This window comes from Crassostrea angulata, chromosome 1, assembly GCF_025612915.1.
Source record: "Crassostrea angulata isolate pt1a10 chromosome 1, ASM2561291v2, whole genome shotgun sequence".
In the NCBI taxonomy this organism is placed as follows: Eukaryota; Metazoa; Mollusca; class Bivalvia; order Ostreida; family Ostreidae; genus Magallana; species Magallana angulata.
In genome coordinates, this window is record NC_069111.1 from 10,664,084 (window position 1) to 10,685,676 (window position 21,593).

Genomic DNA, 21,593 nt, shown 5'->3' on the forward strand with positions numbered 1-21,593 from the left:
TACAGCAAACGGTACACGCATTATTCACGCGCTTGTAACAATTCGTTGTGTTACCCGTTGCCAAGTGTGTTGCTAACACTGATGATAATAGAACGGATTATCAACTGCGTCTAAACCAATCAGATTTCAGTATTTAACATGAAAGTATAATAATTTCAAATGTTGTCCTCCCAAACAGGCACTGTTTATATAATGTTACCATACTTAGAGCTGAATATGGTACAATTTGATAATCAAAAATAGTCAATCTGTCATAGGCCATACACCTTTTTTCTGATTCTGATACCAGCACAAGGATAACATTCATGATCCTTTCCCATATAAACCTAGAACTTATATTGCCCACTTATGGTGTTTCTATGCTGCCTTAATGTTTACATACATGTAAATACAGCAGCCAAGGATGAACTCTTCCTTTCACAAGTTGTGTTCAGCTTTCTATCATCACAAAAACACACAAATTTGATGGTGCCATTACCATCACTGCTTTCCATATACACCAATTACAAGATTTATTATATAAATTACAAGTTTATTCCATAACAATCATATTTCAAACAGCATAAAACCACTTCATGTTAATATTTAGACTTAATTCTGTAACAAAAGATACAATCATTACATTATTTATATCTTTCTTGTTTCATTCTCAGAGTTTGTCAACTGTAACGTTATAATTTACATCTCAAAACTGAATTTACATATCATTTAGATCTAAAAATACATTGTACAGATCAAGAAATCATTGATGAATGACTTGATATACAAGTTAATGTATGTGTACTTTAGGGTGAGCTTTAATAATAAGAATGTCTCTGCAAAGTCTCCTTAACCTGCCAATGGATTACAGGGTTTCATAATTTCTTGCCTAGATGCAAAAGAAGAAAATTAAACATCATTATTTGAAACAAATTTGTGTATTGAATTAAAAAGATAAAACGTTTTGCACTCTTGTAGTCTGTATTTCAAAATATTTTTTACTATCATGTACACATAAAAATATATTGGAAAACAACTGCATGATTTTTTTTAACACAAGAACCATTTAACTTGCCTCCAAGCCTACTTTTTGAATTTTTGTTTAGAATACCACAGGGATTTTTTCAACTGATGGCGAGTGAGTGTTTTTCCTTTTGTTTTACTAATTTGTTCTATCCTTAACTTATCAGCTTCAGTCAATGCCTTTGGCTTGCTACTTTTCTTTTTAGGAGTCTTTCTCTTTACTGTTTTCTTTGACTTTTTCGAAGAATCTTGCTGCTTAGCTGGTTTGCCAGCAGGTTTCTTTTTCACTATTTTTCGTTGACCTTTTTTAGCAGGTTCCTTTTTTATTATTTCTTTTTCAACTGGTTTAACATACACACCACTGATAGCATGCATACTGGCTCCTTTAGATTTAAACAAGTCTACAATGGATGGGAGTTTTGTTATAATGTCTTCCTCTAATTTCTTCTTTCTCTCCATTCGCTCCTCATAAGTTGTTGCTCTTTTTACTGGCATTGGCGGTGCCCTCCTGTCATTGGATAACGCTTCTCTGCTTCCTTGCCAATTGGACCTTGTTTGAACACTTGGTCTTTGTGGACGCAGTACCCTAGTGTCTCTAGCCCGCTGCACAACACTATTCTCCTTACATAATCTGTGAGCTACAGGTCTTCTCTCTGGATATGTCTGTTGTACAAGTTTTTGCTGTGATGCATACTGTTTTGGTTTGCTCCAGAAACTTTCTTCACTTTTCTGCTTTGTTTTCACTTTACTTACTCTAACAGACTTGTCTTTAAGTTTCTTTGTCTTTGCTTTTTTGATTGGCGGCTGTTTTTCACTACCACCAGTTTTGATTTTTTCGGTGTAATTAGGCATAAATGTTTTCATGTAGCTCTCTTTCGTTATATTCACCAGGGTTTCCTGGGTGTTTTCAACTCTTTCAAGGTTTCCTTCGGAATCAAACACAACTCGCTTTGCCCGACCATCAGTTGTCATTTCAACACTTGACTCACCTTTTTTAGACTTTTTTTTCTTCTTCTTTGGCACGTCTTCACAGCTCTCTGACTTCCGTTTCTTTGAGAGTTTGCCTGTAAAACAGTCATTCCCATCTGCCTCTGTTTGCTGTTCTCCCTCCGTGTATTTTTCCTGAGTTTTGTCACTTTCTTTCACACAGGGACTGTCCACAGTTTCTGCCATCTCCTCTGAGCAAGGTTCATCCTCAGTAGCTTTTCTCTCCTTTTTTTTCTTTTTCGACTTTTTTGATTTTTTAACACATTCCTTATCAACAACAGATGAATCCGTGGTTTCTTCCACATCAGATGCATTTCTTTTCTTCCTCTTTTTAACTGTCTTCTCAGATTCATCATCTAGATAAAATCCCACTTTTGCATCTTTATCCTCATCTTTTGTTTCCTCTAATTTATTCTTTCTTTTCTTTTTCTTTTTCTCTGACACTGATCCATTTTCACTTGCCTCTTCCTCCTTGATTGATTCTACAGAAGTTGGAATAGGTTGACTTCCTCTTCGTTTTTCTGCCATTTTTTGGGCAAAGTATTCTTGTAAACTTTGTTTGCTGTTATAGGTTACCAAAGACCCACTGTCAGCCTAAAAATAAAAGAAGATTTGAAGCATTTGAAACTACAAAATGCATAGAAAGAAATAAATTCATATAATTATAGTGTGTAGCATAAACAGTTTCAAAAATATGTAAATGCGTGGTCAACGAGCCTATCAATACAAATTATTAGTAGGAATTGCAGTTCAATGAACCCTTAATTTCATGGACAAACTTAACAACGAAATTAACAAAAATTGGTATTCTATGAATATAGATGAAACCACAGTACAATGTAATGGACTGATGATTCCTGTTTGGCAGCACATACCTCGACTTCTTTCTCGCTAGGTGCTTCCTCTTCCGTTTCTTTCTGTTTGCTTTTTTTCTTCTCTTTGCGTACACCAAATATGGAGTCTAAATCGGTGGCTGATCGGTTTGACAAGTCTTTTCCCTGAACAAACTTCTGGTAGCTAAAACAAATATCATAAATGATGAAAATTAACTTCCCAAAGGTCAGCTCAATGTAACGATAGGAACATTACTTATTCCAATATGTTGGAGAAATGGTGGTTCAGAAGATTTCAAGACTAAAAGAGTTTCTTTGCCATAAAAATAGCTTGAAAATTGCAATAATTTTGATTAATATTATCCTCTCAGGCTCTGACATGGATTTATTTTTCAAAAACATCATTTATAATTTTGTATTTGAGTTGCAACATGAATGGTTGGAATGAATACTGACTGGACTCGGCTGCGTGATTTTTTGGACGCTGACTCAATACTGGACACAGAGGCCTGCTGTTCTGAGTTTCCTTCATTCAGGTTGGCCAGTATGGCATTGAAGTCATCCTGATGGGCTATCCAGTTGTCACCCTGATCTTTCTTATACCCTACACCTACCAATTTAACATACCTTTATCATACGTTATATACACTAAATCACTTTTTATATTTTTTAACCTTACTAAGTAATTTTGCTATATTGCCAATAAATAACCATTATCACACGTTTCAAAAATTAAACTTGTTATTTCTCTGTACCACAATATCTTTGCAACAAAAATTTTGCTTTTTAAAAGTATATTTATTTCCTTTAGAAATATGTTTTCATTTCTTGTCAATTTCTCTGGATAAAAAGAGATCACATGTCGTACGTTGTAGAGAGTATGAGTCAGAGTGGGCCACAATTTCTAATATGCTTAAAATATTCAATTATTAATAAATAGACTCAACATAACAAGAGCAACAAAATAAAGCTATAGATATAGTGTCACAAAGATCCCCAGAATTACCTTTATTTCCAAATTTATAGTCAACTTTGATGTGATCGGAAATTCCATCCTCCTTTACTCCAAGACCTTTTCCTTCACTCCAACCAAACTTTTTCATTAACTTCTGGCCAAATTTAGTGGTATCTGTATAAAAGATGAATAAAAGCAATTCACTGCAAAATTGAATAGAAGAAGACACAAATATTAAAATCAAACGTATAACATACGATCATAGTTTGGGCAAAATTTCGAACAAAACTAATGCAGAGCTGTCCTGATTTTCAGTGAGGCCTCTGCCCATACATTCTCTCAATAGAGGTCATTCTACGCAAGCATCGCTTTCACCTCTGTCAGTGCCTGATTTACAAGATTCTTGTACAAACTAAAATAGTTAAATATGGGCAGAATATACCCAGTAATTAAAATCAATGTATTTAGTTTTTTTATCTATGAATATGCATACATGCCAACTTTTGAAAATCTTCATGGGGGATTTTTCGCGAACGACATTTTTCATGTCTACAAATTCGCGACATTTAGTCGTAAAAATATAATTTGTGTTTTTTGTTGTTATAAGAATTTATTCCATATATCCAAACAAGCTAACAACTATAAAACAAAAAGGTTTATTCTTTAACAACAAATGTAAAACTTTCAACAAGCGTGCTTAAAATTCAGGTCCATGGTAAAAGAATCTGCAGCCAGGAAACATATGCTCTCTTTCTTAAGACAATGGCCTACAAAAAATATGATACATATATATTATTAAATGCAGTGTTTGTCATACTGTTAATGTTATTATACAAATGGTTTACAATACACTTAACAATTTATTGTACTAACCTTTATCTTGGTCCACATTTTTTCCAATGCAAAACGTTTGCATTCCGACTTCTGATTGACATGAAGCGTGGATGCATTTACATGTTTGCCATTCGCTGTAGCCACCATGGTTAACGCTAGAAAAATAGTTACGCTGAGCTTAATTTAATTCTTTAAACAGTTTAAAGACTAAAAAATTTTAAAGGAATTTTTTATCATAGTAAACTTTGAAGTGAAAATGTTTTTACTTACCATCACTCGGAAACATTTAGTGATTTACAAGCGATCGGTGCTGTCAGCATGGTCAGTTGCTTCATTCGTTCTTTATCTATAAAACAATTAACTTCGATCGCCTAGGTCGTTCTCTCTGTGTACAATACATGCCGATTAATTACTATCAACACACGCTCTCAGTTAACTCCATTTATCTCCCAACACATGTTCACATATCCCAAATCACGACATGTGCCACAGGTAAACAATAATGGCAACCCTAAATCCCGATTTCTGATTGGCTGGCCAAACAGAAGTCGCGCGAGATATAAAATTCATGTCGGAAATCGGGATATCTTGTCGTAATATTTTGCGAAATCGGGATTTCTGTACAATTTACAAATCCCGATCGGGAAATCGGGATCGATGCTTCAAATCGGGAAAATCCCGACTAGATCGGGAAGGTTGGCATGTATGAATATGATTATAAATATTTCAATTTGTATCTTTCATACTTTTATTAAAAAAATTTTTTTTAATTTAATATTAGAATTATTTTGTTGGGGTTAAAATTAAAAATCTGATCAATGATATGATCCAGTTTGACAAGATGTTTAAAAGTTTTGGAGAAAGCATTTTCTGCTTGCACCCGATTCATCTTTGATTATTGAGTTTACTCAGGTGACCTAATAAAAATCGACAACAGTAATGTCATCTTCTATGGTCTTTTAAAACTTGCCAAAAAGGTCTTTGCCCTTTAACATCCTCTTTTTGAGGTGGTATGGGACACCTGTCCATAATGATTTTAATGTAGATAAAATGACACAATATTAAAAATACTTGCCCCATTTTAGATTTTCCAAATTTCACAATATTTGACCAAGGTAAAATTTATAAAAAAAACCCAGCGAGATTCGAACTCGTGACTTTCAAATTTGTAGATAACACTCTAACCCATTGAGCTACACTGTTAGGTAACAATTTTAGGAAAGAAAAGATTTATAAAATTATACTTAATCTTATTGTTTATTTTGATTGGAAATATGTCACGCTATGAAGGTGTCCCATACCAACTAAAGTGAATGTGCAGGAGAATCAAAATAACATTACCACATGCTCACCATGATTGTTTGATCTTATGACAGACTTTTAATTTGGAGATGACAGAGTTGTAAGTGGTAGAAATAAAGAAAATCTAGAAAACTTGTTGCCATCCTGTCGCTTCGCTCGCTATGCTCACTGGTAGGATTTTGCCCGTTTCTCACTTATTTGTACAACAAATTGATAAAATCGCCGACTCCTGTGAACAGGTTAACTATTTGGGCATTTAACCACCAAATGGGACTCAAAACCACCAAACCGGGGGGGGGGGGTGCCCAACCTGATAAAATCAAATAATTTGATAATGTTTCCTTAAAATGCTTTTGTGTTATGTTGCTTTTCTCTTACAATAAAAAGCCCAGGTCAGATTTAAATCTGTTATTCCAATGAGGGACGTCCCTGTTCCAACTTGCATATATGTTGTCTAAAGTTTTTGGTTTTTCTGGTTTGTTTTATTTAAATATTATAGCAAAGCAAATTGGACCAAATGAAATGTAAACAGGAACCCGAATTTTCTCTAAATCTAAATGCTGATTTGACTTGATTATATGCGAAATAGCTGGATAAAATTTAATCAACCTTTAAAATCATTTTGAACATCACATTAAATTATATATTACCGTTACTCCATGCATTTCCATTTGGGTTAATCGAAATTTTGCGTTTGTTACGTGGTTCTGCTAGCATAGCCACGGTCATACTAAAACACGCCTGCCGACGCCTGCCGGGGAAAACACGCCTGCCGAGAGAAAACCGCACGCCTGCCGTTTACCTGATGGATTATTTTAATATTTTCTTTGATATTTTATTTAACTTAACTAAATTAAGTATCATAATAACAAAAAGTTGACTTTATATTGATTATTTAGCACAAAATTGGCAAAAATGTTCAATGTTGGTAAAGATAGATAACTCTTACGTAGAATTCATACGCCTGCCGAGGAAATCTAGACGCCTGCCGTTAATTTGATGGATTATTTTACTTTTTTCTTTGATATTTTATTTCTTTTAACTAAATAGATGATAATAGAAATCAAAAGTTGATTTTATATTAATTAATTAACACAAAATAAGTAAAAATTGGGTAAGCTGATAGCTCTTACGAAGAAATCATACGCCTGCCAAGAAAATGTATACGCCTGCCGTTTAGTTGATGGATTATTTTAATTATTTCTTTGATATTTTAGTTTACTTGGCTTAATAAACGATAACAGAAATAAAAAGTTGACTTTAAATTCGTTAATTAACACAAAATTAGTAAAAATCGGTAAAATAGATAACTCTTACGCAGAATGCATACGCCTGCCGAGAAAATCTATACGCCTGCCATTTATCTGATATATGATTTATTTTTTCTTGGATATTTTATGTTTCCTAACTAAATACATGATCAAAGAAATAAAAGGTTATTTTGCATTCGCTGTTTAATGAAAATATTATTAAAAATGTTCAAAGTCTGTAAAGAAGACAAAGAGTTCTTACCCTGCTTACGCCTGCCGAGACACTGAGTTGTACGCCTGCTGATTTAATCATTTATCCATGTCTTTTATTTTTATTTCTTGAAAAACTTCAGCTTTTTACATAGTTATTGTTTATTAGTGTTTTCATAACCTTATTTTTTGTTGCAATTAATTAAAGATATATTACAAACTCGAATCAGGGACATACATGTACTGTTAAAGGACATATCGCATGATTTTCAATTTTCGAAATTTTTAAAATAAAATCACTCTATACTCATTAAAAATGAAGTTTATAAACGTCTTCATAAAATATTCTGCCTAATTCGTGAGTTTGAGAGCGATGAAATTCAAATGCCGCGATATGCATATTTTCTCTCTCGATCTACCCGCCATGATGTGTGACGTCATATGCGACCTCGAGCGAGAAGGTGCTGTCAGCCATCTTTGTAATTCGATTAGATTTAAACGACAATTAAACTAATTATCACCTATTAAATTGCCGATAACGGGACATGATGGTGTTTTGTGCCTCCTGTGGGTGTTCTAGCCATCGGAAATTGGGATTTGGACTGATGTTTTTTTAAGTTTCCCTTACGAAAGTATGCGGAAATCTTGCGACAAATAGTGGTCTATCTGTCGACGAGAGGATTTATTAATAAACATTCAATACATATATATCATTAATTATATGGTATATTTTTGTAATCATAGTTTCATAAATAAATCGTATTCATTTTTCAAAAAGAAAAAATTGAAGTTTATGAACAGGGGCCTGTGTACAAAACGCAAGTTCATCATGTTCATCGGAGAAAAATAACGAGAGGGGACGCCATTTTGGATACCGCCTCGCTTCATTAGCTGTTTTCTCATTGTTATTGTTAAACTATACGTTCATGTATGCGTCGGATTTGTAAAAATGATTTCTTCATTCATACATGTAGCTCACCTCTGCAGAAATCATATTAATATCATCGGAAGGTGAGATTTCTGTAAGTTTTATTTTTTGTGGGAGAAGTCAAGGATCGAGTTGTCGAAATCGAATGTTTATGCGAGAAATAGACAAAGTTTGTTGATATACATTTATACGTAAATGGATAAAACTATACGGAGATGGGATCTTACAGAAATAAAGAATCATTAAGGAAAACGTTCTTGCCTGCTTTTACAATCCAGTGTAATATAGAGTAAACAACCTTATAGAAAGTTGTGACCAGTTAAAATTACTGCCGAAGAAACAAACTTCTTGTGCACCACAGTTTTACAATAATTAACATTTTGAGTCGTTAGGAACGCCAAAAAAACAAGACTGTTGTAGATTTTAATAAATAAACACCTTTAACCGATTTATTTAAGCTACAATCATTACTAAGTTGTGTTTACAATGTTTTCACGTCGATCAATCTGATCGCCATTGCCGACTTCATCAATATCATCGTTTTTTATCCGTACTGGTGGCTTAAACATGTACGACTGTATAATAAGATTCTTTTAATTTAGTCAGCATATAAAAAAACCCAACGTAAATGGTGAATAAATGTCAAAATTTAAAGAAGATAATGCTAATCCTACATATTTGTTTACAATCAGCTGTTTGAAGAAGGTCGCATGTGACGTCACTGTACCACGTGACACGCTATCTAATTAACGAGTTTTTAAACGATCAGGGCTATAATTTAAATTGATATTATGGCTAATTACCGCTTTTATACCGTTAACAAACTGTTAGGAGTAATTATTAGATACACAAGGAAGCCAAAAAATGTAAAATGTCCCATACTTTAGAAACATGCGATATGTCCTTTAATTACATGTATATACATGTACATGACTTTTGTATGTCTCTGCTCGAATTTTAAGATTAAAGTTTTCGAAGAACCCTTAAAATATGCATGTATTTTACGTATAATCAAAATATTTTATGTTATATATTCATACGATCTAGCCTAAAAGTGGTGTCTGAAATAAGAAGGAAAGTATACTGATGTGAATATATGTATAATTAATGCACTGTTATACTAAGTTCAGAAATACGTATGGAGTCAAACTGTAAATACTGTGTTTGGTGAACATGTAAATACAAAATTCACGACATGTAATGGAAATTAATATTCACACCAACTCAATCAATTCAAAAGATGCAATTCGATAATTTCATTTCTTTAGAGAAGTGGACTGGCATAACCTTTATCTGTGTATGAAGGCTATCTAATGTATTTCTTAAACAAACAGGCTAGCGTACTTAAATTGTGTATGCATTCCAGATTTTATAAATATTTATGCTCCTAAATTATTAATTCTAGTAAATGTATATGGGGAAAGGTTTGACTTTTTAAGCAAATTGCATTTACATTTTCGTACACAATTAGTTCTGTACAATGTTTGTAACTGTTTACATCTTGAAAAACTACAAATATAAGAGTCAGAAACCATGATATGGCGACCTTGCTCTATCAATTCGAATAATTAAAGTGGACTGCAAGGTTTTAATAATACTTTTGGGTTAATAATTAGGTGTAAGTTCAAAGGCTATACATAGTATCTTAAGACATACTTAGGTAGATCGACTCGTTCATAACTATTTTTCTCAGTCACCTAAAACACATGAGAGAGAGAGAGAGAGAGAGAGAGAGAGAGAGAGAGAGAGAGAGAGAGAGAGAGAGAGAGAGGGGGGCTTGTGTACAAGGTGCGTGCTTCACGGTCGTCTTCCAATATACAGGTAGGTAAGGTCTATTGTTTCTTAAGAGACAAAAAACCGTTCAATTCACACAGAATACACAAGAAACTAACACGTATGTATACACGTGTATCAGTAGAGCAACGATCACTAGTTATCTTTGGACATGTAGCCCCAACCCCGATTCGCCCAAAATATTATAGCAAAGAACATAATGAGTAAATTATTTTGTTATTATTACATGATTTGTAATATAATGAGATAAAAATACATTAATCTGTATGTGCATGTTCAGATTGTGGTCCCGTTTCTCTATTTACAAAACTGTGAGTGTAACCGTTTGAGGGATAGTGAAGTGAGTGATATTGTAAGCCGTATGGTATGATTATATACATTGAAGAATCAATAATTACGAATGCATGCATTATTCTTTCTTTTTTTTTATCAATAAACATATCAACCTCCACGACGTACGATTAATTATAGTCAGTATGGTTGATTAATATAAAAATTGTCGGGAAGATATTTTACGTTCATTAAGTTCAAAGACAACCGATCTGCATAGAATATTGCGTTTATTTTTGACTCAGAAAATATTTACTCATGAAATAAATTAAAACCGAAAAACCCCCACGTTCAGATGTCGAACATTTGGAATGTGAATGTCTTACGCTTACCGACTCGCTGCAGTTTTCTCCATATTTTCATTGAATTTTTTTTATTGAAAAATACATGTAGTAGAACAGTTGAACGCAGGTGCAACTACATCTATAAGTATTTCTTTCTCTTGATATTTGAATTGTTTCCATCATTGAAGAGAGAAAGAAAGAGAGGGCAGTGGATGGAAAAGACGGAGAGAGAGAGAGGATCTACTCGGGGGGAGGTGGGTAGAGTTACCCCCCCCCCCCGGTAAATCTCGAATTTTTTTACTGAAGTGGGGGTGATGGAGTCCCCATCTCCCTTGGAAAATAATTTTTTTTAAAGTAAAATCACCAAAAATCTTGCCCCGACACCCCAACCCCGGACAAACCTAAATACTACCCCCCCCCCCCCTGAAAAAAATATACTGGATGCACACGTTTCGTGTAACGTTTTAATATCATTGAAATCTAATTATTATGTCTTTATTCGTTTACTTGGTAAAGTTAAATGAAATATGAAATATTGTTTGAAAATATAAGATTATTAATTTTTGCGTTAGGCGAAAAGTTATGATATTGATTATAAGTATCCCTCTTTACAACACACAAAGTTTTATTTCATTCTTATTCTATGATCATGTACACAGTTGACGGAAGAAGAAAATTAATGAAAAAAATCATGTCATGCAATAATATAGGTATTCTACAAGCGTAAAAGCGTACACATGTATATTCCTTGGGCGTTTCGTATCTATAGACGTGTTGATAAATCTTACCCTGTATTTCTATCATAAAAAGCTTCAGCGACAGGCTTAATCAAAATATTAAATTCTGATAGAAAACAAAACTTTTGTCAAACTTAAAAGGGATGACATACATATTATATCATTCCGTATCACCCGACTTCATATAATATGATTAATCAATAGCAGCAATAAGTAAAGTTATGAACATAATTATAAGGCAAAATGTTAAGTCTATATTTAGCAATCTTTAAGTAATTTATAAATTAGTTTATACAAATAAAAATGACATAAATAAAATGGCAAGCGTGCATATTAAATCGACAGTCGTAAGATTTCTACATAAGAGTTTTCCCTTTATTTTTAGCCCTTCGCAATTTTTTTCCTTTTTATCTATGCTTGCTATTTAGTACAGTAAAATAAAATACTAACATAAGAAAAATATTAATTCATCTTCAGGTAAACGACAGGCGTGTGGTTTTTTCTCATGTTGTGTTGATTAAAAAATGTGGTAAATTTTTAATTAATCTGATTATTTATCAAGTTAGAAAACATGAAATATAAATAAAAAATTTAAAATCATCCACCAGGTAAGCGGCAGGCGTGTTCTCTTCTCGGCGGGCGTATGCATTCTGCGTAAGAGTTATCTATTTTACCGATTTTTACTAATTTTGTGTTAATTAACGAATTTAAAGTCAACTTTTTATTTCTGTGATCGTTTATTAAGCCAAGTAAACTAAAATATCAAAGAAATAATTAAAATAATCCATCAACTAAACGGCAGGCGTATACATTTTCTTGGCAGGCGTATGATTTCTTCGTAAGAGCTATCAGCTTACCCGATTTTTACTTATTTTGTGTTAATTAATTAATATAAAATCAACTTTTGATTTCTATTATCATCTATTTAGTTAAAAGAAATAAAATATCAAAGAAAAAAGTAAAATAATCCATCAAATTAACGGCAGGCGTCTAGATTTCCTCGGCAGGCGTATGGATTCTACGTAAGAGTTATCTATCTTTACCAACATTGAACATTTTTGCTAATATTGTGCTAAATAATCAATATAAAGTCAACTTTTTGTTATTATGATACTTAATTTAGTTAAGTTAAATAAAATATCAAAGAAAATATTAAAATAATCCATCAGGTAAACGGCAGGCGTGCGGTTTTCTCTCGGCAGGCGTGTTTTCCCCGGCAGGCGTCGGCAGGCGTGTTTTAGTATGACCCCATAGCCATGTGGTAAATTTCCTAAACTATCATGTGTTAAGATTTTCCATTAGGTATTTTCGTCCAATCAAAGTAATCGTTGCAAAAGGTTTCCGACATGAACGAAATCGGGGTCTCTCGGAATTTTTCTTTCACTTTCTATATAAAATTTAGACTTTACGCCCTCTAGCGAGAAAATTGATCTAAACCAATGAAATTAAACTTGGAAGAATTAGCCAATCGGTTGATTGTTGCTGTACACAATCTTCAAACTGGTAAATTTAAAACAGGACAGGTAGAAACTGAAGGAACGTGTAAAAAGGACTCCGTTAGGTTTTTTTTTGCATTTATTTTAATTTCAAACATTAATGTCATCAGTGTAGCCAGCACCTTGCAACAGTAAAATGTCGAGCGCATTAAGAAGAGAAGAAATACGCAAGGATATACCTGACATAGTCATTGATCCTGGAAATGGAAAAAGATACTTGAAAGGCAGATTTCTTGGCAAGGTATAAATGATAATTTTATATATGAAATTTTATGTCTGTTGTGGATAACAATCTGTAATGTCATAGTTAGCTTGTGCATTTAAATTTGAAGTTCAGAAGTTTTAACGTGTATGGACATGTTCATAGCTGCAGTTTAAAATGGAGGACTATATAAAATATGAATGTTATGAAGCAAAAGTTCTGACATACTTTTTATTCCAATGACATTATCTGTTTATAAATTATCAAAGTAAGAAGTATAACAGGTTGTTGATTTAAATAGCATTGCAATTGCTTTGTTGAAAACAACCAATGAAAATCAGTGGCATACAATAACTAGAGAATCTAAAGAGAGCGAATGGTAATAATAGCAATACAGAGCCTTTTGAGATCAACAGCAAAACAGACATGTTCTCTTTCATGTTAATCATTAAACAATATAGAATAAATGTGTTTCTGATTAATATAAACACTTTATTTGTCTCCAAATCCTTGTGTGGTTTCTGTTGGCAAAGAACCAATTCTCACCACATACCATTTCTCACCAATGCACTATAATGTCATAATATGAACATAAATTATGTGGTCTCGCGAACTGTCTTTGAACTGGTCCATGGTGAGAATTGGTCTTAGGCTAGCAAACTTTTTGAGGAGAAAAATAGTTCTTAGTCATTCCTTAATGAATTTCCAATTTTGTGACCAATTGTATGGTATTTGATTTCAAATGAGTTGTGATTTTTCTATCTTCAAGCCATGGCAAGGAGATATAATTAAACATAAGAAGGATTTAAATGATATATACAATCACAAATCACTAGGGTTTTCTTTGTTTCATGTTCTCCAACTTCTGGCAAATACTTTTTTAAATAGTTTTTTATGCAAAAAGTTCCTTAAAAAGTTCCTTACATGTTGATGTTTCTGCCAGATAGCCCTTTCAATTATTCAATAAACATATTTTTTTTTCCTTATTCCAATTATTCAAAAAACATTATTTTTTTTTCCTTTTAGGGTGGATTTGCAAAATGCTACGAATTGACAGATGCAGACACCAAAGAGATATTTGCAGGAAAAATTGTTCCAAAGTCTCTACTTGTAAAACAGCATCAGAAAGACAAGGTTTAATAACTTGTTCTAGTGTGCTATACCTGATTATCAATTTAAAAAGTGTTGCTTGCTTTTGAAATTAAAACTATTGCTTCCAAATTTTCATTTATGTTCTTAATTTTGACTGAACTTATTTGTCTTGTTGCAGATGACCCAGGAGATTAGCATTCATCGCAGTGTTTCTCACAAACACATTGTCAAGTTCCACTCTTTCTTTGAGGACATGGATAATGTGTACATTCTCCTGGAGCTGTGTCGTAGACGGGTAAGTTCTCACCCTGGTTGTGGGCCCCGTTAACACCTTCACACCTTACATCAATGATGGAGGGACAGAGGGTGCGACAATGACATCTGACACTGTCATTTTATTATGGCAGTTTATAAGTGAGACAGTTTTCTAAGAAAAATATTGTTATGAAATTGCTTTGATTATTTTTGTTTCACTCCCTCAGGTGTAAACTTGCCATTACTTGGAAATTTGTTTAAGTTGCACATGTATATATGAATACAGTATAGATAATGAATGATTGTTTAATGTATTCTTAGAATTTGGCAAGCAAAGTTTTGATTGTGTTGAAAATGTTTAAATGTTTTTCTTGAATTGGTACATTGTGGTAAATAAAACAATAAAAATGTGATATTATTCATTTCTCTAGTCTTTGATGGAGCTGCACAAAAGAAGAAAAGCAGTGACAGAACCAGAGGCTCGCTACTTTGTCCGGCAGGTTATTCTGGCATGTCAATATCTTCACAACACCAAAATCATTCATAGAGATCTAAAACTAGGAAATCTCTTCATCAACGATGAAATGGAGGTGAAAATTGGAGACTTTGGGTTGGCTACAAGAGTGGACTATGATGGAGAGAGAAAAAGGTAGAAGGAACAAATTTGTTGTGAACATTTTCAAAGTTAATTGATGAAATACCTAATTTTCAATAAATAAAATTAAACAATGTTAAATTAATTTTCTTTGTAGAACATTATGTGGAACGCCAAACTACATTGCACCAGAGGTGTTAGGGAAAAAGGGGCACAGTTTTGAAGTGGATGTGTGGTCATTGGGTTGTATTCTGTAAGTTGCATGCTTCAAAGGAATTGCCTCAAAGATTCTCTCACACAATGAAAATGTCATTGGTCCATCACAGTTTGGGCTTATTATTGTCATCATATTAATGCACCTTAGTGGTAACTCTGATGTGATTAAACTTTTGTCAGCTTATTTTACAACAAACCTTTGACTTTTCTTTGACTTAAAAATCTCAAAAATTATAACTTGCATTGGAAGCATTTTTACTTTAATAGGTACACTTTACTCGTGGGCAAACCTCCGTTCGAAACATCATGTCTCAAAGACACATACATGAAGATAAAAAAGAATGAGTACCACGTTCCTTCAAGAGTAAGTCTGCCTGCCAAAAACCTCATCATGAAATTGCTCAAAGGAGACCCAACAGACAGGCCCAATATGGAAACTCTGTTAGAGGAGGAATTCTTCCATACAGGTAAATTGCCGGGAGGAAAAAATGAATACTGTTCAATGGTGTTTGGTGTTTTATGTGATATTTCATGCTCACTTTGGTTTGTTTGTGTAGGGAAACTACTTAATCCCATTCAGTAGTATTTGGTGTTATTTGTAAATGTTTGATGACGATTTTGTTTTATGTGTAGGATACCTCCCGCCCCGACTACCCACCAGCTGTTTGACCATGGCCCCCAGGTTTGATACGTTAGCTCGCTCTGAGGCACTGTCTCGACGTCCTCTGCTAGAAATCAATAGAGCAGGTAAGACACATATTATTCTAAAGGATTTTTTTTTTGTTATTGTTTTTTTTTTTTTTTTTTTTTTTATATATATATATATTATTCAATAAATTACAAAATAAGCGAGGCAACATCTCCGCAGAGACCCTCCGGTATATCGTCACCTGGAGTGTTATTGTTTATTTGATGATCTGTTGTTGTTTTTTTAAAGTAAATTGAATAAGAAGTCTAAATAACCAAATTATCTTACTTGGTCTGATTAGATGGAAATTCTCGACCCCAGACGGCCCCAACTGACATGAAGAAAGACGATAAATATCCAGCAGATTCGGAGGAAACTGATGAGGGACGCAGGAAAGGAAGTGAGTCACAAAAGGGCTATATCATTATAGGTACTCTGATGTCGTATAAAAGTATAGTTTCCCAGTAAGTTTGTCTGTTATATTGAACTGTATATGGTTTTTTTAGGTGACGAACCTGCAGACTATTATTTGTCAGACCTCTTTGCCATCCTTTCAACTGTGATAGCATCAAAACCGTCCGAAAAAATTCATGTTCAAGAAGGTCAGTTTTAAAATCCATTATAATTTATTTGGGGAATTAAATTTATTCCTTATAATTTCATTTTTTAGTACTAAAATCAGAAAATATAGCCCACTAATAAGTTAAAAAGATGTTAATTTGTACAAAATTTAAATGTAACATCAAGCAGATTAATACGTTTCACACCCGCGTCGTATTGTGACGTAGGCAAGTTATGTTATACGATATATTTATGAATTTGTTTGGTCAATCAAATGAGGCGTTACAATCAGAATTATTCATGAATGGATTGAAATCAACTGCTGCTTAATTTATTAAAGTTTAAATAGGGCTGCAGCATTTATAAACTTTTTATAACATAGTATGACTGTCAATATGAATTTGTTAGGTTTTAAGTTCATTCTTTAAAATATTATTTTCTGTTCTTCAGCATGTTTAGTGTAGAAAATAAAATGATGGTACCTTTAAAGTTACATTAAATTGTACAAAATTCAAATGTACCATCAAGCAAAGTGACAAAGTTTGTTGATTGTCTTATATTAACGTGGACGACGGTTATACATGTACAATGTGAAATAATTTTTTTCATACAGTAAATAATGATGTCAATACCAAAATAAAATTACTCAATTTTGAGTTTGATTGAATATTACATGTAATTGTGTTTTGAAATGAATTGGTATGCTGAACAGTCGATATTACTTTTACAGAGGAGGCCGAGGACCCCGCATCCATTCCTATCTACTGGGTCAGCAAGTGGGTCGACTACTCGGACAAGTATGGGCTGGGCTACCAGCTGTGTGACAACAGTGTGGGGGTTCTCTTCAACGACTCCACTCGTCTCATCCTCCTGGCTAACGGAGAGTAAGTCTATTGTTAGATCATTACACCAAAGAGAGTCTCTTTGCAGCAAAACTTCCTTGAATTGCCTGAATTTTTCTCTCAATTAAACTTACCGAAAGTTAAATTTGTAATGTCAATAAGTCTATGCTCCCACCTCTTTTTGATGCAGTACAATGTATGTATGTTTTTATAGTGGAAACAATGTGACTGTCAGATATTCCAACCATATTCATTCTATTTTTCCTACTATTGATTGTACATGGGATATTTCCTCTGCGTTAATTGTTGTATGGACTAAACATTGACTTCCCTTTCAGAAATATTCAGTACATTGAGAGAGACGGGACAGAACATTACCACACACTGAAGGTGTTCCCAGAAACTCTGACCAAGAAAGTCACTCTGCTCAAGTACTTCAGGAACTACATGAATGAGCATCTCCTCAAGGTGAATATAAACTAACAAAATAATTTTTTAAAAAGCTCCTTAAATTTTTGAATTCTTTTAAAATATTAAGTTAGTTTGCTTTATATTACTTTATAGGTTGAACAAAGTGAAAATTCCCTTCTTTTTTAAATTCAAGAGATACATTATTCTTTTCAGAAATTGTATTTTATAAACTGAAAAAAAGAAATAACTTTAAAGTTTCCATACTGCAAGGGAATGAAGATTGATTTATATATTGTTACAAAAAGCCACATATAAAAAAATTTAGATTCCCACCCCCCACCTGCCCCTCTGAAATTGGCCCACCTTAATGTATTTTATTCTGAAATAAAATTGTGCTTGATATACAATAAAGTTAAGACATTCTAATTGCTACTTTACAAGTGGATCATCATTTGATTCCAATCATGTTTGTTATCACTTGGATACAAATGTCTACATGCATAAACAGTTAAGATAAAATTAAATAGAATTTGAAAATAATAAATTGGTTTGTGTACTCATATTTAAATAGCATTAACAATGAAAAAAAATATAGCAGTTATTTCAAGAACATGAACAGTGATGGGGAGATGTTTTAAAAAATAGAAGATGAAGTCAACGCATCTGCCCCATATTTTTTGCAAATCAGGATGAGAATCTAAACATAAATTTATGTGGCTTAACAGTAATGCTTTAAAGAAGTAAGAGTTGTTTCTCTTGTATCAGATGCAAACACTGCTGCAAAAGAGACTTCTATATACTATTCTGTCCCTATTTATAGGCCGGTGCCAACATGACTCCTAGAGAGGGAGACGACATGACTCGACTCCCGTTCCTCAGACACTGGTTCAGGACCAGGAGTGCCATTGTTTTACACCTCAGTAACGGAACTCTACAGGTATGATGACAATATACTCAAATACCTGAATGTATATGTGCCAATGATTTTGGGTTTTAAAATGCTCCTTTATTTAATTCATTTAAGAAATAAACAGGAAGTTAGGCTGCGAAGCCTAAAGGGCTTCTCAGTAGATTTGATCATGTGCCAACCAAGTTCATATCCTGGTGAACTTTCTCACATTGCTTTTTTATTACTTATATTTACGTTTGAAAAACTGTTCAGAATCATTAAAATAACCTTGTTTTTAATGTTTACAATAATGCACAATAAATATGGGTATGCAATTGTCAATGTAATGTCATTAAAATTTCACACAGAATTGAAAGTTTTCCCTATGCTATAGGTTCATATAAGGAAACATGCAAATGTAAATAAGAAAAAACAGAAAGTTTAAAATATGAATTTTGTTATGCTATCAAATACTGTGAAGTCCTAAGGGCTTCTGAGAAGATTTGATCACATGACCAACCAAGTTCATACCCCTGTGAACTTTTTTACATTGCTGTTTATTACCGTTGAGAGTGGCAAATCGTTCCGAGTTATTAACAAAACTGTTTAAAATAATGCAATCATCAAATGTTATGTGCGTGCGGTAATGATTGACGTCATTGTAAAGAACTAAACGTTTTCGTTACTCTGTAGGTTCATATTAGGATGTAAATATTTTGTTTTAAATGTTGTTTTTTTTTTCAGATCAATTTCTTTCAAGATCACACAAAGATTATTCTGTGCCCACTAATGCAAGCTGTGACATACATTGATGAGAAGAGAGACTTCCATATATTTAAACTTAGCGGAATCGAAAAATATGGATGCACACGGGAACTTGCCAGCAGACTTAGATATGCCAGAACAATGGTGGAACGCCTCATGACCTCTAAATCAGGGTCAGGTCGCGTGAGATCAGCCAACCCTTCCACTTCATAGCTGGTATAGCGACTGACATTTGTGATCAAGATTTTGTAGTGCTGGGAAGAAAAATGGTACTCAGTTCAGCTCAACTGTGAATGAAGTGCCAGGAACGAGACTATCAAATAAAGTCTGAAGTCCATCTCAGGAAGTTAATGAAAAAATACCGGCAGAAAGTAGTGAATGAAAATACCACCAAAATACCATCTGTGTTGACCAAATTATTTTATGAATGCTCTGTATTTGTTAGAGCTTTTGAATTTCTGACTGTACAATTATGGATGTGATTGAAAATCTCATTTTTGTACCTGTCTTTCATGTGGTCCCTCAAAAAATATCACATTTTGTTATGTCTGAAGGTTTTATTACAGCTGAGTATTATTGAGTGTTCCATTGTATTCAAAGTTCACAGTAGGTCTCATGTATATGTGTAAAAGAAACTTTTTTTAGTTTTCATATAATCATGTTCAAAGGGAAATATTTTTAGAAATCATGTATTTTGTGGTCCCTGAATTAGTAGTGCTGAGTTGTCTTTCTTGGGTTGGTTTTGGTACGCATGACTAGAGATTTGTTTAAGTTTTGGTTGTTTACACCCCATTCATTCAGGTGCTTTGTTTGTTTTAAGTTGTTTTGTTGTCATGAACTAAAGTTTTCTCAGAAACTTTTTACAGTACACAGAGCTACTTGTGAAATAGAGAAAATAGAAATTTGATGGACCAAACTGATCAGAAATTTTCTACAGGGAGACTGAGAACAGCGAAAGTGATGTGTTCAGATTGTACATACTTATTTGTAGAACTTGTGTACACCTATTTATATTGACATTGTAAACTAGAGATGGCTGCCCATAGCGCCCTGTGTTGTTACAAAGTGACGTTGCCATTGTGGATCAAATCCTAGGATCTGGTGGCGCTATTTAATTCTTCTCTCTTTCCTTTTCTCTCTATCCTCAAATGAGTCGGATGTGTCAGCCCTGCAGTGACTGAGTGTGAATTACTAGTAAACATGCCGTGTATTTTTGTGCCTATTGAGAAACAATTTACAGGATTGATTTGGCTTCATTTTTCACTTTTTAAGTTCACGTACAGTTTTGTTTCTTCTTTTTTAATATTATTTTGGCATCTGTCAGTTTAAGAATTTTGTCGATTTTGGAAAGAGAAATCTGCCAAAATGACAGCGAAGATTTCTGTCGGCCATGCTGAATATGAGACTTGTGACTGTTACATTATAGTGTGTATGTACTGTAAACACCTATGGATGTGGAATCTCGTCGCACACAAACTCACGCACTGAATTGTTATCATAACCTGTTGATTGTTATTTCTGCTCCCACATCTACTGGAAATCTATTTGATCTGTTTGAATTGGCCTTTTCTCAAATTTCTCGTTTTCTGTCTATCTCTCTCTCTCTTCTTGACTAATGCTATACAATACATGATATCATGGTTATCAATAAATGATTCTACTAATACACCTGTTTTGTTACTCTAACCGATGATAAATCTTGAACAAATCGCTGTTGGATTCAAAACGGTGGGATGGTTACTACCCTCGTGCTCATAACGTAACGCTCGTATTGCAGTAAGAGTACTGCCCATGTACTAGTAAAACTAGGATCTTGATTAATAGGTCACCGATTGTTAGTCTGTTAAGTGGTACGCATTCATTTTCCATGGATGAAAAAGATCCAAATTTTAGAATTACTGCCTCAACATTATGAGAACATAGTGATATTTTTATGTTTTATCACATTTGAACCAAATTTTTAGCACTTTAGGTTTCTGAATCCAAGCGTCATTGTTCAGTAGGCCTGCTTTTAAGGGAAAAAAAATGATTTAATTTCCTAAAGCATTATTAGCGGCTTTATGTAACTAGTGTTAGTACTGATGGCGCACTGGAGATCAGTGAAGTCATATTATATACAGTATATAGACCCCAGG

The 21,593-nt window shown here is 33.5% G+C and overlaps 2 protein-coding genes and 1 long non-coding RNA gene across 4 annotated transcripts; 1 reads left to right on the top strand and 2 right to left on the bottom strand.

Annotated features, from left to right (window-relative positions):
• Positions 1-487: 487 nt before the first annotated feature.
• Positions 488-12,777, bottom strand: LOC128178470 (G patch domain-containing protein 4-like). Of its 2 annotated transcripts, none has more exons than XM_052845665.1 (7): positions 12,696-12,777; positions 6,564-6,627; positions 3,829-3,951; positions 3,279-3,432; positions 2,865-3,006; positions 1,055-2,583; positions 488-868 (listed from the first exon to the last, which is right to left on the bottom strand). In XM_052845665.1, the coding sequence occupies exons 1-6, from the start codon at positions 12,702-12,704 to the stop codon at positions 1,063-1,065; spliced, it is 2,013 nt and encodes a 670-aa protein (XP_052701625.1). In that variant the 5' UTR covers positions 12,705-12,777; the 3' UTR covers positions 488-868; positions 1,055-1,062. The 2 variants fall into 2 exon arrangements, with proteins under 2 accessions (XP_052701625.1, XP_052701620.1); XM_052845660.1 differs by lacking the exon at positions 12,696-12,777 and adding an exon at positions 11,971-11,977 and having other exon boundaries at positions 6,564-6,634.
• Positions 4,457-5,071, bottom strand: LOC128178490 (uncharacterized). Its single transcript, XR_008242965.1, has 3 exons — positions 4,882-5,071; positions 4,651-4,766; positions 4,457-4,544 (listed from the first exon to the last, which is right to left on the bottom strand). It is a non-coding gene; the product is annotated as an uncharacterized LOC128178490 (long non-coding RNA).
• Positions 12,778-12,906: 129 nt separating the features above from the next.
• LOC128178483 (serine/threonine-protein kinase PLK1-like) lies at positions 12,907-21,124 on the top strand. The gene is made up of 13 exons (XM_052845678.1): positions 12,907-13,183; positions 14,171-14,278; positions 14,415-14,531; positions 14,923-15,140; positions 15,244-15,339; positions 15,570-15,769; positions 15,936-16,049; positions 16,292-16,390; positions 16,497-16,592; positions 17,282-17,435; positions 17,732-17,861; positions 18,625-18,741; positions 19,438-21,124. The coding sequence occupies exons 1-13, from the start codon at positions 13,079-13,081 to the stop codon at positions 19,669-19,671; spliced, it is 1,788 nt and encodes a 595-aa protein (XP_052701638.1). The 5' UTR covers positions 12,907-13,078; the 3' UTR covers positions 19,672-21,124.
• The last annotated feature ends 469 nt before the right edge of the window (positions 21,125-21,593 follow it).

Excerpts from the sequence above, each read along its gene's own strand:
- LOC128178470 (XM_052845665.1), bottom strand. Across the intron at positions 3,433-3,828 it reads CTATAAATTTGGAAATAAAG|GTGTAGGGTATAAGAAAGAT; the intron begins GTAATTCTGGGG and ends TTAAATTGGTAG. Across the intron at positions 2,584-2,864 it reads CTAGCGAGAAAGAAGTCGAG|GCTGACAGTGGGTCTTTGGT; the intron begins GTATGTGCTGCC and ends TTTTATTTTTAG.
- LOC128178483 (XM_052845678.1), top strand. The coding sequence starts at position 13,079 with ATGTCGAGCGCATTAAGAAGAGAAGAAATACGCAAGGATATACCTGAC. Across the intron at positions 15,770-15,935 it reads GGAGGAATTCTTCCATACAG|GATACCTCCCGCCCCGACTA; the intron begins GTAAATTGCCGG and ends TTTTATGTGTAG. Across the intron at positions 16,050-16,291 it reads GCTAGAAATCAATAGAGCAG|ATGGAAATTCTCGACCCCAG; the intron begins GTAAGACACATA and ends TGGTCTGATTAG.